The 14,194-nt window shown below is 43.2% G+C and overlaps 2 protein-coding genes across 2 annotated transcripts; both read left to right on the plus strand.

Annotated features, from left to right (window-relative positions):
- The first annotated feature begins 3,017 nt into the window (after positions 1-3,017).
- commd1 (copper metabolism (Murr1) domain containing 1) lies at positions 3,018-5,831 on the plus strand. The gene is made up of 3 exons (XM_056408445.1): positions 3,018-3,192; positions 4,361-4,654; positions 5,265-5,831. Exons 1-3 carry the CDS (start codon positions 3,019-3,021, stop codon positions 5,370-5,372), a joined length of 576 nt encoding a protein of 191 aa, XP_056264420.1. The 5' UTR covers position 3,018; the 3' UTR covers positions 5,373-5,831.
- Positions 5,832-7,748: 1,917 nt separating this feature from the next.
- On the plus strand, positions 7,749-12,723 carry LOC130189550 (N-acetyllactosaminide beta-1,3-N-acetylglucosaminyltransferase 2-like). The gene is made up of 3 exons (XM_056408411.1): positions 7,749-7,887; positions 8,967-9,183; positions 10,129-12,723. Exons 2-3 carry the CDS (start codon positions 9,046-9,048, stop codon positions 11,344-11,346), a joined length of 1,356 nt encoding a protein of 451 aa, XP_056264386.1. The 5' UTR covers positions 7,749-7,887; positions 8,967-9,045; the 3' UTR covers positions 11,347-12,723.
- Positions 12,724-14,194: the final 1,471 nt, after the last annotated feature.

A 14,194-nucleotide genomic window follows, 5' to 3' on the forward strand; every position in this document is an offset into this window, starting at 1 on the left:
CTCTCGGCTCCTGATCATCTGTATTGATGCTATAAAGGATTCACAGTTCCGCAAAAATACGGCCAGTGTGTTTTATTATGGCCAGGTTAAAAATGTTAGAATTCATCTTTATTTTTCTAGTCCTTAATATGAGATGAGCTTATTTTTATTTTGTTTGCACATATGTCACTGTACTTGTGTAACGCATCGCCAAAACCTCTGCTCCTTCTTATTAAAGCTTGGCTCAGCATCTATCGTGGTCTGTCTGTGTGTCATTTGAGAACTCCTGCGGTACAGTAGTACCGTGTGGTGCTAATATGTAATATATATATTATAAGGGCTGAAAACAACTTTAGCTTTACCAGATCTTGCTGTACGATACTATATATATTAATACATATATGAATATATATACAATATATTAATATATCTAAAACATATATAATAAATTACATTTCTAGTGCGCTTTTCAAAATACTTAAAAAACGCTTATAATTATTATTTAAATAACACGGCGACGGAACACGGGGAGAGGCGAGGGGACACGGAGAGCGGCGAGGGGACATGGGGGGCGGCGACGGGACACGGAGAGCGGCGAGGGGACACGGGGGGCGGCGACGGGACACGGAGAGTGGCGAGGGGACATGGGGGGTGGCGACGGGACACGGAGAGCGGCAAGGGGACACGGGGGGCGGCGACGGGACACGGAGAGCGGCGAGGGGACACGGGGGGCGGCGACGGGACATGGGGAGTTGCGAGGGGACACGGAGAGCGGCGAGGGGACATGGGGAGTTGCGACGGGACACACAGAGAGGCGACGGGACACGGGGAGAGGCGAGGGGACACGGAGAGCGGCGAGGGGACACGGAGAGCGGCGACGGGACACGGGGAGTTGCGACGGGACACGGAGAGCGGCGAGGGGACATGGGGGGCGGCGACGGGACACGGAGAGCGGCGAGGGGACATGGGGGGCGGCGACGGGACACGGGGAGTTGCGACGGGACACGGAGAGCGGCGAGGGGACACGGGGAGTTGCGACGGGACACGGAGAGCGGCGAGGAGACATGGGGGGCGGCGACGGGACATGGGGGGCGGCGAGGGGACACGCAGAGCGGCGAGGGGACACGCAGAGCGGCGAGGGGACACGGGGGGCGGCGACGGGACACGGAGAGTTGCGACGGGACACGGAGAGCGGCGAGGGGACATGGGGGGCGGCGAGGGGACATGGGGGCCTAGAACTGCCGTGGTCTGCGGCACCAGGAACCGGCTGAAGATCCCTTCTTCGTCCACGAGGCCCTCCAGAACACAGGCGGGATCCAAAACAAGATGAAGAAAAAAAAATTGAAGGCTGGGTCCAGGGTTGGTCGGTTCTGCCAAGTTCGTAGCCACCGAGAGACGGGACCCAAACACCGACGACGTCTCAAAGAAACTTTATTCTTCCGAAATCGAGGAATCAAACCAAACTACAGGTCTACTACGACCAGAGATCTGAACAGGACGAACCAACACCGGGAAATGAGCCCAGCAGGGTTTAAATACTCAGGGAAGCTGATTGAACACAGCAGGAACCAATCAGGGACAGGGTAGATAATCAGGGACAGGAAGTGCAGGGAAACAGAGGACACAAGAGACGGGGACTTCAAAATAAAACAGGAAACAAGACACAAAAACTCCAGATCTTGATAATATTTGACGATTGTCCTGTAAAAGTGTCTGAACTGACTTCATGTACGCTGAAGAACGTTACAGTGAAATAAAGAAATACAAAATCTAATGAGAAGTTTTAAGTCCTGGATCTTAGTTTAAAAGTTATAACATATATGGAATACACTTATTTACATAAACATATTAATATTAATATATATATGAGATGAGAGCTTATTTTTATTTTGTTTGCACATATGTCACTGTACTTGTGTAACACATCGCCAAAACCTCTGCTCCTTCTTATTAAAGCTTGGCTCAGCATCTATCGTGGTCTGTCTGTGTGTCATTTGAGAACTCCTGCAGTACAGTAGTACCATGTGGTGCTAATATGTAATATATATATATATATATATATATATATATATATATGGCTATGCACTCCAGGCGAACAGCAGTTCCTCCCATAATAAGGGCTGAAAACAGCTTTAGCTTTACCAGATCTTGCTGTACGATACTGTATATATATATATATATATGTATATATAAATATATACATATATATTAATATATATTAATACATATACATATATGAATATATATATATACAATATATTAATATATATAAAACATATAGAATAATAATACATTACATTTCTATAGCGCTTTTCAACATACTTAAAAAATGCTTATAATTATTATTTAAATTATATATAAATATACATATATATATATTAATATGTATATTAATACATTTCTATATTAATATATATAAAACATATATGTATTTGTATTATATATATCCATATATATTAATATATAGTATACATATATATATTAATACATATATACAATATATGTATATGTTAATATATATAAAACATATATGTATTTAAATTATATATATATATATTAATATATTAATATGTATATTAATACATTTCAAAATATATTATGTATTTGTATTATATATATTAATATATATATTTACATATAAATATATATATAACAGAATTATTAAACAGAATTGTTGTTTACCTGTAAATCACATTTTACGTTGTAAACCCTGCAAAAGTCCAAATAAAGTAATCGTTGCTCCAATACTTCCGGTAGGCTATTGAATACATAGATTCTGTACCGTCTTGTTTCGTAATAATTGAACTAAAGTGTTGTAATAAAACACCTCCTCGCCTCATTGAACCACACCCAGCTCACCACCGTGACAACAGATTCATGTTAACGTGGCGAGAAATGTGAAAAATAAACCAATAAAACGTTCCCGCTCTGACGCTTTTAAAAATAAAAATAAAAAGAACTACAACTCCCACAATGCCGTGCGGGGACGGCCTTCACGTGACTCGCTGCTTCCGCGTTCACGTGACAGAGAAGCGAAACATGGCGGACGTGGACGCTGCGAAGGCTCTGAGCGGCTTGTTGAGCGGGATCGCGCAGCGCGTCTACCACAACAACGAGGCCGTCACGGAGGAGCTGCTGCAGCGCGAGCTCTACCGCGAGCTGCCGCGCGAGGAGTTCACGCTGCTGCACGAGCGCATGAGAGGCCTCCTCAAGGTAAGGCAGCCCCTAGCGGCACGGCCTGGAAGTGACATAGCACAAATACATCTGTATATTATGTGTATTTAGGATCTCTCTCTCTCTATCTATATATTTATATGTATATATATATATATGTATATGTGTGTCTATATATATATATATATATATATATATATATATAGATATAGATATGTGTATGTGTGTGTATATATATATATTCTATATATATGTGTATATATATACATAGATATGGGTATATATGTATGTGTGTGTGTATATATATATATATGTGTGTGTATATATATGTATTTATATATATATATTATTTTTGTTGTTGAAATATATATGTATTCATATATATGTATTTATATATATATATGTATGTGTATATATATATACATATATATAAAAATTCAAAATCATGCTTTAGTTGCTTTTTATATGAATATGTTCTCAATGTAAAAGGCCTCTCCCCTGTGTGTCCCGCCTCTCGCCAGCAGGGGGCAGCACCAACACACTTTACCTGTTGTCACTGCAGCTCCACTGTCTCTTCAGGAGCACACGACTTTAAACCAGAGGGAAAACATAAATAAATAAAAAACATAATACAATTGTATAAATATTGTTAAATAAATAACAGACAACATAAGTCGATTCATTAAATTGTTTCACAGAATACAAACGAGGTAAAATACACACTTTATACTTCTCCACCACATCTTGGAGGGAAATATTGCTCTTTTTTTTCTTCTTTTTTCTCCACTACATTTAGTAAAACACAAGATATCCTTATAAGATATGATGCAGTACTATATTACTAATACACCCTGTACTATACAAAGTACATGCTACAACAGTATATGTATACTCTTACATGTATTCAATGATAACCCTTTGGCCATCCTGCATGATGAATACTTTGACTTTTTATACCTTTAGTACATATTTAGCATTTTCCTTATGATACTTTTTGTATTTTCATGTAAGAAACATTTAGATTTAGGACTTTTATGTGTATATATGTGTATTTTTTAAAAGACTTATAATAGTAAAGATCATCTTCTCTTCCTGCCAGTTCTCCAATAAACTAAATGGAACCTAGTTGGTTCACAGCGGACCGGCTTGTGTTTATTCTGACGGATTAATCCTGCTCCGAGGTTTTTAATGCCCCTCCCCCTCTCAGTCCATCGCCGCGGCCGACATGGACCCCGCCCAGCTGGAGGCCTTCCTCACGGCCCAGACCCGGCGGCAGGGCGGCGGCGGCGTGACGGCCGAACAGGCCGCCGCCCTCTCCCGCTTCTGGAAGAGCCAGCGAGTCCGAGTGAGGGAGAGCCTGCTGGCCCAGAGCCGCTGGGAGCCCGGCCTGAGGGGCCTCTCCTGGAGGGTGGACCTCCAGACCGCCGCCAGCCGGGGGGGCGCAGGCGGCGGCGGTGGCCCCGTGGCCCTCGTGGAGCTGGAGCTGGGCAGAGCCGGACAGGTGAGGCCCGACGGAAGGTTTAAGGTGGCATGAAAGTTTGGGTCGAGAAAGATGAAGTGGTGTCGGGTAAGAGAAGGAGACGCCGGTCCAAGATGGCCGACACGGCGTCGGACATCCACGAGGGCTGTTCCTCCCCTGAGCCAATAGGAGAGCTGCATTTCCCCAAAGGGAGTGGGGGAAAGAAGCTCCTCCCACAAACGCACCCGACTGTTGAGACGTGAAGCTCCGCCCCTTTTTTAAGTGAGAGTTACTCCCTGTGAAAACACAGGACGGGCCGGCCCGACCACGAGAACCGGTCGGGCCGGCATCGCTGAGGCTTGTTGTTGTTGTTGTTGTTCTTCTTCTTCTTCTTCCTCCTAACTTTCACTGGATTAAATTACTTGTATATTTTTTTTACGTTTTTCATTAAAAAAATGAACAAATGCCGTTTTTACAGAAATAAATTCAAATATTTTACCTAAATTCCAAACAAAAGAAATCACACACAATGTTATTTTAAATAATGACATGACATAATGTTGAGCTTCTCTCTCTGGCGGCCGAGCAGCTGAACCGTTTAACTTGTTGAACCTCTTAACGTCTGTAATCTTTGATGTCGTTTCCTCCTCAGGACTCTGAGTTCGTGTGTCTGGAGTTCGACGAGCTCAAAGTCAACCAGCTGCTGAAGAAGATGGCCGACGTCCAGGAGAGCGTCGACCGCATCGCTCCGCGCACCTGAAGCGTCCTCCTCGGGTCGCGGCGCCGGGAGGCGGAGCCTGACCGGACCGAGAGGACCTCGGAGGGACGGCTCGGACTCATTAGTTTCAAGCGGCCTCGACCGGATCGCCTCGAGACGCCCGAGCCCCGCGGCTAACTCACAAGCTAACGGGAGGATCGCCTCACTTCCTCGTCTGAAAGAGACGGAAATATTCTGGTACTCCGAACGCGGACTCTGGAGAAGAACCTCGAACCTTCATCACATCCGAACTGGGCCTCTTTCTCTTCTTCTTCAAGGTCTTATTTGTGGATTTCCAAGCGCCCGTGAAGGATGAAGGTTCCTCTCCGAGCAGGAAAAACAATGCAGCGTGGCCCCTTTAAGAGAGACGATGAGGTCACCGATGCAGAGGCGCGTTCACGCTTTACAGTGGCCGCGGTTTGAGGACGTGAAACGGTTAAAATAAACAAATTATTATCTTTGCATTTGGTCTGAACTCCTTCAGGGTCACATCTCAGCGCGATGATGTCACGTGAGCGCGATCTAGTTCACATGACTTCATTCAACACAGAATATTATTAACATGATAAATATAATCCAGAATATTATTAACTTGATAAATATATTCCAGAATATTATTAACTTGATAAATATAATCCAGTTATCATCCCCGGGGCTGCCGACTGGTTAGATTTTTATGTTTATTCTTATTTTTTTTTCGTGGTAATTTACAAAGCTTGTTATTTGTTTATAGAAATCTGCTTCTACAAATTCACACGAATAAAAAAAGAAAAGAACAATTCAAACAAAGGACTTTGATCCACTTCTCGACACATTCAGTTTAGAAGATGAAAGTTTAGATTGTTTAAAGTTGAGTTTGTTTAAAGTTTAGACGATAAAAGTTTTGATAGATAAAAGTTTGAGGATGAAAGTTTAGACGATATAAAACTTTAGCCGTTAAAATGTTGAGACGATAAGTTTTGACGGAAGTTTGAGGATAAAAGTTTAAATTAATAAAAGTTTAGACGATAAAAGTTTAGACAATAAAAAGTGTAGTTGCCATCACAACTACACTTTCCTTTTTACTTTCAGTACAAATATATATATGTATGTATGTATATATACAGTACTGTATATGTGTGTGTATATATAATATTTTGTAATGACCTGTCCAGGTAAAACCTGCAGCACACATTCCGTACACACGCTACTTGAAGGCCGACTGCCTCGCTGTTGATTTATTTTTCATTGGCGTGCAGGTGGAGGTAACACCGGGGGTCACGGTGTTAAACACCGGGGGTCACGGTGTTTTTAAATCTCTTGGAGCTTTTAGTAAAGTTTGAACCATAAACGCCCGAAGCCCAAACCCAGCTGCCTGCCGTGCTCAGATTTTATTATAAATATTCAAACATTCTTTGGCACAGATTTGTGCCAAAGGTCAGTTTTACTGTCTGGCCATAAATGCAACGATAATGTAATCTCTCTCTCTCTCTCTAAGACTTTTTATTGCTTTACATTTGTTTTAATACGCTTTTGAATTCAACAATATAAAGCTAAATATCATTGAGTCAGCCAAATTAACTGAGCTCATCATGTTTATTATTGTGCGTCACAATGATATTTATCAGATTTATTTTATATCAAGTTCATCCATGAGATGTGTTGACAGCAGTTTAAATATAATAAAGGACATGTTACGTAAGCTTTATCGTTCTTAAATGGGTGAACGAAAAACAAGCTTTAAAAAAAATAGTTTCTTGTGTCGGATCCCTCACAACATCTTGGAACTGTTGTTATGGCAACACAAAGTCACATGACCTGTCAGACCAGCAGAGATGTTCAGGTGTTACTCAGGGACTTGAGTTCAAGTCACAGATGAAACTATGAGGAACCACCGTACTTAAAGGGACAGTGTACCCTCAACAAAAAACACATTTGTGTCCTCTTCATAGGGCATTGCATAATGTATGACCTAGTTCCTCAAGATAATAATAATAATCTTTATTTGTAGAGCACATTTCATACAGACTGTTTAGCGTAGTGCTCTTCATAAATTTTTTTTTATATATATATATTTAAAAAAAGACCAAATAAACTAAAGAAAAACAAACATGCATTTTAAGTGTAATTACAAAATGTCAACAGAGGAATAATAACTGGAAAACATTTGTACATTTAAAATGAAGCCTGCGCTGCAGGTAAGAGACACGTGTGTGTTTGGGGTGTACTGTCCCTTTAAGGCTTCAGAATGCGGGATTGTGTACTTTTTAGTGTATTTGTACTTATTGCGTTACTGCAGTAAAGTACCTGAACGCACCGACGCGTCACCTGAGCTGTCAGCTCGCGACCCGCCCGAGGGAGGAGTCACCGCGCGCACGAGACACGCAACCGCGACGCAGCCGCGCGTGCGCCAAACGTTTCGACCTTTTTGACGTGTGTGTGTGTGTGTGTGTGTGTGAGTGTGTGTGTGTTCATGTGGGAGATTCGACAGGAGGCTCTCACGAGGACCCGCGCGCGACCCCGGACCCCACGAGAAAAGGTAAACAAGAGAAAAGACAAAATAACCCCCGCGGCCCCTGGAGGGACCTTCGGTTCAGGTACACAGGTCGCAGCCTGGCGATCAACTTCCGTTTTGCGTGTTCATGGAGCGCGCGCGCGAGCACGAGCAGCCTGCGAGGGTCTCAATAAAGTGAATTATGTTTTTAATGCACGAGGGAAATAACAGAGACGCTTGTGACTGTCTACAGGTGAACTGTAGGTGAAGTTTGACTTTATTGTTCCAGTCAGGTTTTTATTCACAGGTATTCCGGATTCCTCCGGAGAGGAAGTTCTCTAACTTTGAGGACATCGTGGACATTATTCAAAAAAATGACGCCTTCAAATTAAGGGCTTGTACTCTGAACTCTTTTACTGAAATAAAAGTCAAAATAAATACTTTAAAAGTAGCGGCTAAAGTCCTGAAATCAAAATGTTACTTAAGGCAACGTTTACTTAAAGTTAAAGTGAAAGTACTCTGATATCATATATCATGTTGTTTTTATTTCTAACAAACATGAGTATTTTGATGTAGTTTGTACTTTTAGATAAGTTGTGTACTACTGTGTGTGTTATAGTAGTGCATCATATATAATCAGTATGTTTTTTTATATGTAAAAAGGAAAACTAGCGAAAGCTGTCTGATGCATGTGGTGCTGTAAGAACAATCTGTTCCTCTCGTGGCGGAGCAGAAGTGTGACGTAAAGTACAAGTATGTCAGAATTGTACTTGAAGTACTCGAGTAAATGTACTCGAGTACTTCAAGCCAGTCGCTCCGTCTGCAAAGTATTAATTATGTATCTGTCATCAAATGAACTACGGAAACACAAAAATGTTTGTGTGAATTAAAATAAATGTTAAAAAATCAGTTTTAGAACAGAATGACCTCATCCCAGAGACTCCGCCTCTCTGAGGCCCCGCCCCTCGCAGGCCCCGCCCCCTCAGAGTCCTCTCCGTCAAAAAGCTGATTATATATAAGCGTAATTTGATGTTTGTTTCGCATCCATCAATTTGTGAAATGCATTCAACGTGAAATTTTTCTTGTGGGTCAAATTCTGACTTCTGGGTTTCCCACTTTATTAGTGAGGAATCGTCAAAAGAAGCGGCGGCTCTCATCTTCACGTCGGCGTTATCGGTTGTTATTGATATCGGGCCCGTCCAGATGGCTCCAGAAGCGGCGGCCTCCTCTTCCTCTTCCTCCTCTTCCTCCTCCACCACCCTAGAGCTCATCCACATGAGGCCAGCAGGGGCTGGGCCTCCATCACACCCAACTGACCGATCACCTCCACACCAGCCACAGGTGACGTATGACTTATAAAACGAGGAGATTTTAAAACTTCACACAACTTCATACCAGAAAAGTTTTCTGAGGGGCAAAAAAAGTTTGGGGTCCTTATTTTTCAAATCACTTTTTTCCAATTGAGGTAACATTAAATGAATCATTAATACTCTCTAAATGTTAATGTGTAGATGACTATTCTCTGGTGTTCATGAAGTCTCTACAGAGGTGTGTAGAGGACCATCTCCAGTGTTCTGATGGTACATTGTGTTATCGCCTTAGAAGACTAGCAGAGGGGTAGAAAACCGTCTATACCATTTTTATGTAAGCGCAGCTGAAAACAGTTATGCTGGTGAGAGAAGCTATAAAACCGGCCTTCCTTTGAGCCACAAGAAGAACAACATTAATATTTACAATCAAAATAATTATTTATAACCGCCTCAATGTCTTGACTATATTTTATATTCATTTTGCAATTAATTTCTTCAATAAAAGTGAGAGTTTTCATGGAAAACACTAAATTGTCTGTAGTGTGAGAACACAGAGAATTCATGTCAAACTTAAAGAAAAAGTTTTTTAGAGGCAACAGTGACCTCTAGTGGTGCGTTAAAGTAACGTGACGTCGAGGAAACGAGAACGTCCCGCTTCATGAATGCACTCGTCTGTGTCGCTGCCAGTAAACTCAATTGGATACGTGTGGTTCCCGTCTGGAGGAGGAGGAGGAGGAGGCGGCGGCGGCGAACAACCAAATACTCTTAGGCTCGTTCCTGCAGGATTAGAGATACAAAAAAAAAGAAAAGAAATGCGGTGCAAAGGTCTGAGCTCTGAAACCAACCGGTCCAGATTCTCTCGATTCTCCAGAAGTTCCCGAGCCTCGCTTTGGGTCCCGTCTCCGTCGTGATTCCCGACTCGGCAGATTCGAGCTCGTTTCCGATCTCCTCGTATCTGTGTCGTTCCTCTCTTCAGACGCAGAGAAGAGGCGCCATGCAGTCGGCGTGCCAGAAGGCGAGGCTGCTCTGCGTGGCGCTCGCCGCGCTCGTCTGCCTCCTGGTGGCCACGCGGTGGAACTTCAGGCGCGACCGAGCCGACGGCAACAGGATTCGAATCCCGACCGCCAGGTTCTGGCACCGGCGGGAGCGCAGCCGCTCCTTCTGGAACAAGGAGCAGGAGTACCTGGACTTCGTCCACAACCCCATCATCAGCTCGCCGCCCGCCGACGGCTCCCTCGCCGCGTGGCCCGATTGGCTGAACGACACCGGGCCGCGCGACCCTTGCGAACCGGACCGCCGGGTCGCCGAGCAGATCGCGGACTACGTCTCGCTGCCGCAGCGCCTCCAGGATTTCCTCCTGCACATGCGCTGCCGGACGTACCCGATGCTGATCGACCAGCCGGCCGTCTGCGCCGAGGAGCCCTTCCTGCTGCTGGCGGTCAAGTCCCCGATCGCGCACTTCGACCGGCGGCAGGCCATTCGGGAGACGTGGGGTCGGGCGGGCGCCGTGGCCAACCGCACCGTGGCGACGGTGTTCCTGCTGGGCAACGGCGTGCCGGCGGACTTCCTGCCGGACCTGCGGGGGATGCTGCGCCACGAGGCGGCGCTTCACGGAGACCTCCTCCAGTGGGACTACCGGGACTCCTTCTACAACCTGACCCTGAAGGAGGTGCTCTTCCAGGAGTGGTTCGCACGGAAATGCCGCCGCGCCCGCTTCGTCCTCAAGGGCGACGACGACGTCTTCATCAACACGCCGCGGGTCCTCGAGCTCCTCGGAGGCCTCGAGGAGACGAAGGTCAAGGACTTCTTCATCGGCGACGTCATCAGCAGAGCCGGTCCGCACCGGGATCGCAAACTCAAGTACTTTGTCCCGGAGAGCGTGTTCGCGGGGGGCTACCCGCCGTACGCCGGCGGCGGCGGGTACCTGTACTCGGGGGAGTTGGCGCTGCGGCTGCGCGCCGCGTCTCGCCGGATGATCCTGTACCCCATCGACGACGTCTACACCGGGATGTGTCTGGCCAAGCTGGGCCTGGCGCCCGAGGACCACGCCGGCTTCAAGACCTTCAACATCGACGAGAAGTACCGGTTCAGCCCCTGCGTCTACCGGAGCCTGATGCTGGTGCACAGCCGGACGCCACAGGAGATGAAGAGGATCTGGTCCTGGATCAGCCACCCCGAGCTCGTCTGCCCCTGAACGCCTCATCTCCTCAGTTTAGTTCTGTTGGATCCACAAGCAGAACCTCCGAGTTGTACTTGTCCTTTTCCACTATTATTACAGTCTATAATAATAATAATAATAATAATACGTGATTAATATAGTGCTTTTCAAAGTCCTCAAAGTCACTTTAGAAATGTTTTAAAATCATCATCAAAAATTATAAAAACCCGGAGTACACAATCAAGCAGTTTTAAAGATAAACACATATATATATATATTATTGTATCTATATTTGTTTATATATATATTTTTATAACTTTTTATATATATATATATATTTATATCAATATTTTATATATATATATATGAGAGAGAGAGAGAGATTTCATATATATATATATATATATCGATATAAATATTACAGAAAGTCTACATCTACTGCCGGGAACTAAAACACGTCTTTTCCGACTATCTTGAATAAAAACAGATTAGCTCTTATTTATTTACTTACTTATGGTATTTTTGGTAATTTGTCTTTCTTGAAGAAATGTAACTTTCTTGATTCTTGTTGTTCTGAGTTTGAACTCGTGGTTGAAAGCGATTGTAAGTCGTCAGCTAATTGACAAAAAAGTAATATATATATATATATATATATATTACTTTTATATATATTAATATATATAGGTTCAAATTCTCGGAAGCTTTTGTGCATGTTAGCGGGCTCATTATAAGGTTCATATCTAGCGTATCTGTTAAATTACTTTAAAAGTTTGCAACGCCCCGTGTTTATGCCTGCAGCGTTTATTCTGTGTTGAGCGTTTGGCGTTACAATCTTTTTTTTATTGCATCTTTTGGTTAAAAATCACAGTGGAGCATGGGAGGGACAAAGCTCCTCCCACAAAGACGTGATCAAAAGTGTTCTTATAAAGTGTATGTTGTGTTTAAAAAAGTTTACCACACATGGATTTCACTTGTGTGTTTAATGTGTGCAGGTATTTTTGGACTAATGTAAGATAAGAGTAGAGGAGATATGTCCCTAATTGATCGGAGAAACTCAGGTATTCTAATAAAAGAAGAATAAAGTATAATTATATAAATAAAGAATATAAATAGAGGTAAACATAGAAACTTTACAAAAGCAATTAAAGGCAAGAGGTACAAATACACACAGTACCTACGACTAGTACTTTTAAACTAATATATGAAGTGTTTTGTCTGTATTTATAGATATATATAATATATATTTATATTATATATAAATATTTATATATATAATATATATTTGATATATATACTATATATATTGTACTACTCAATAATTGTGAAACGGTTGCTGCTCTTTCTGGGCTTTCATTCTGGGTGATTGTGTTTATACAGTACGCATGTTTAAATAATAAAGTATTTTCGATCATTTGTTTAAATGTTTTTGGTCATTTAAATCTTTTCCAATTGTAATGTTTAGGTTTTATCCCATTTTCTGAATATTCTGTTTTTAATACTTAATGTAAAGCACCTTTAGTTGCATTTATTGTAATAAAATAAAAAGATATTGTATTATAAATAAATGTAATATTATAAAACCATGTTCTAGCTGTTGGCAGATATCTAACACAACGCTCTTTTATATTATGTACTTCTTTAAAACAATCCGTAGGTGGTTACGAAACATTACCTGGAGAGAGAGGACTGAGCATGAGGAAAGCAACAGCGCCCTCTGGTGGACAAACCCGACAGCAACACCCAGCGAAGAGAAACTCAATCAGCTAACTGATGAGTTTCAGCTGCGGAGGCCGGAACGGAACCTCCAGTTTAACAGCAGCTGCGAGGCTCGACGAGCCTTCACTTCCACACATTGAAGAAGTCAAACAGAAAATAAAAGCTCCGCTAGTAAAATGCCACGAGAGAACAGCGTTAGCTCCAAATCTGTGCTGCTCATATTTCTGCTGCTCTTTGTTACCTTCTGGAAACACTGTGATTCTCAGGTGAGGCTGTTTGAAATATGCTTGTTTTTGAGTGTTTAACCTTTTATTTTATTTTATGAAATGGAATATAATTCTTGCTTTTCATGTGCCTGAAGGTTAACCGAGAGGAAGCCAACAAACCTGAAGGTAGGAAGAGATTTTATCTTAAATTTGTTCTTTGTGAGTTTTTGAGATCAAGTCTGCTACAGGAATAATAAGCGCTGAGTTATTAAAAATAAATAAAAGTGAAGCTCCTGGATGTTAGCCATGCTTGGTGTGATGTTGGTCTCCCTAGAGCAGTGGTTCCCAACCTGAGGTCCCGGTTCAGGATTTTATATGTATAAATAAAATTGTACAGACACACCTACAGTGAATCTTATCCATACATCTGTACGTAACTCATGAACTTTCATACCATCAAAGAGTTTTAAAACAATTTTGTGTCTATTTACTTTCCAGAAACTCTTTAAAAACTCGACTGAAGTCCTTTTTTAAAAAAGTTGACAATTGAATCACATTATATTTCATTTAGCTGACTTGGAATCATGTTGCATTCATACACCGTAGACACAGCTAAGGGTTAAGTGTCTTGCTCAAGGACACACCAACTAGTGCGGGGATTGAACCGCCGACCCCCTGATTAAGAGACGCCCCTGCTGCTGACCACTGACCGTCAGTCGCCCGTGGGACGCTGTTGGGTGTAATTCACAATGCATTTGAGTGCAATGAGGTGAAACATCTGGTGCCTCCACGTCTGTTTCCTCCGCAGACGGCCGGCGAGGGGGCGGCGGCGCCTTCTTCGCCATGCGGAGCTGCCAGCAGCTGCTGCGCGCCGACGGCGGCGAGTTCTTCTCCCCGGACTACCTGTGCTCCAACCCGCCCCTGTGGTGCAACTGGACCATCCAGGTGGATCCCACCAAGAG

The sequence above is a fragment of the Pseudoliparis swirei genome, chromosome 24, assembly GCF_029220125.1.
Source record: "Pseudoliparis swirei isolate HS2019 ecotype Mariana Trench chromosome 24, NWPU_hadal_v1, whole genome shotgun sequence".
Classification (NCBI taxonomy): Eukaryota; Metazoa; Chordata; class Actinopteri; order Perciformes; family Liparidae; genus Pseudoliparis; species Pseudoliparis swirei.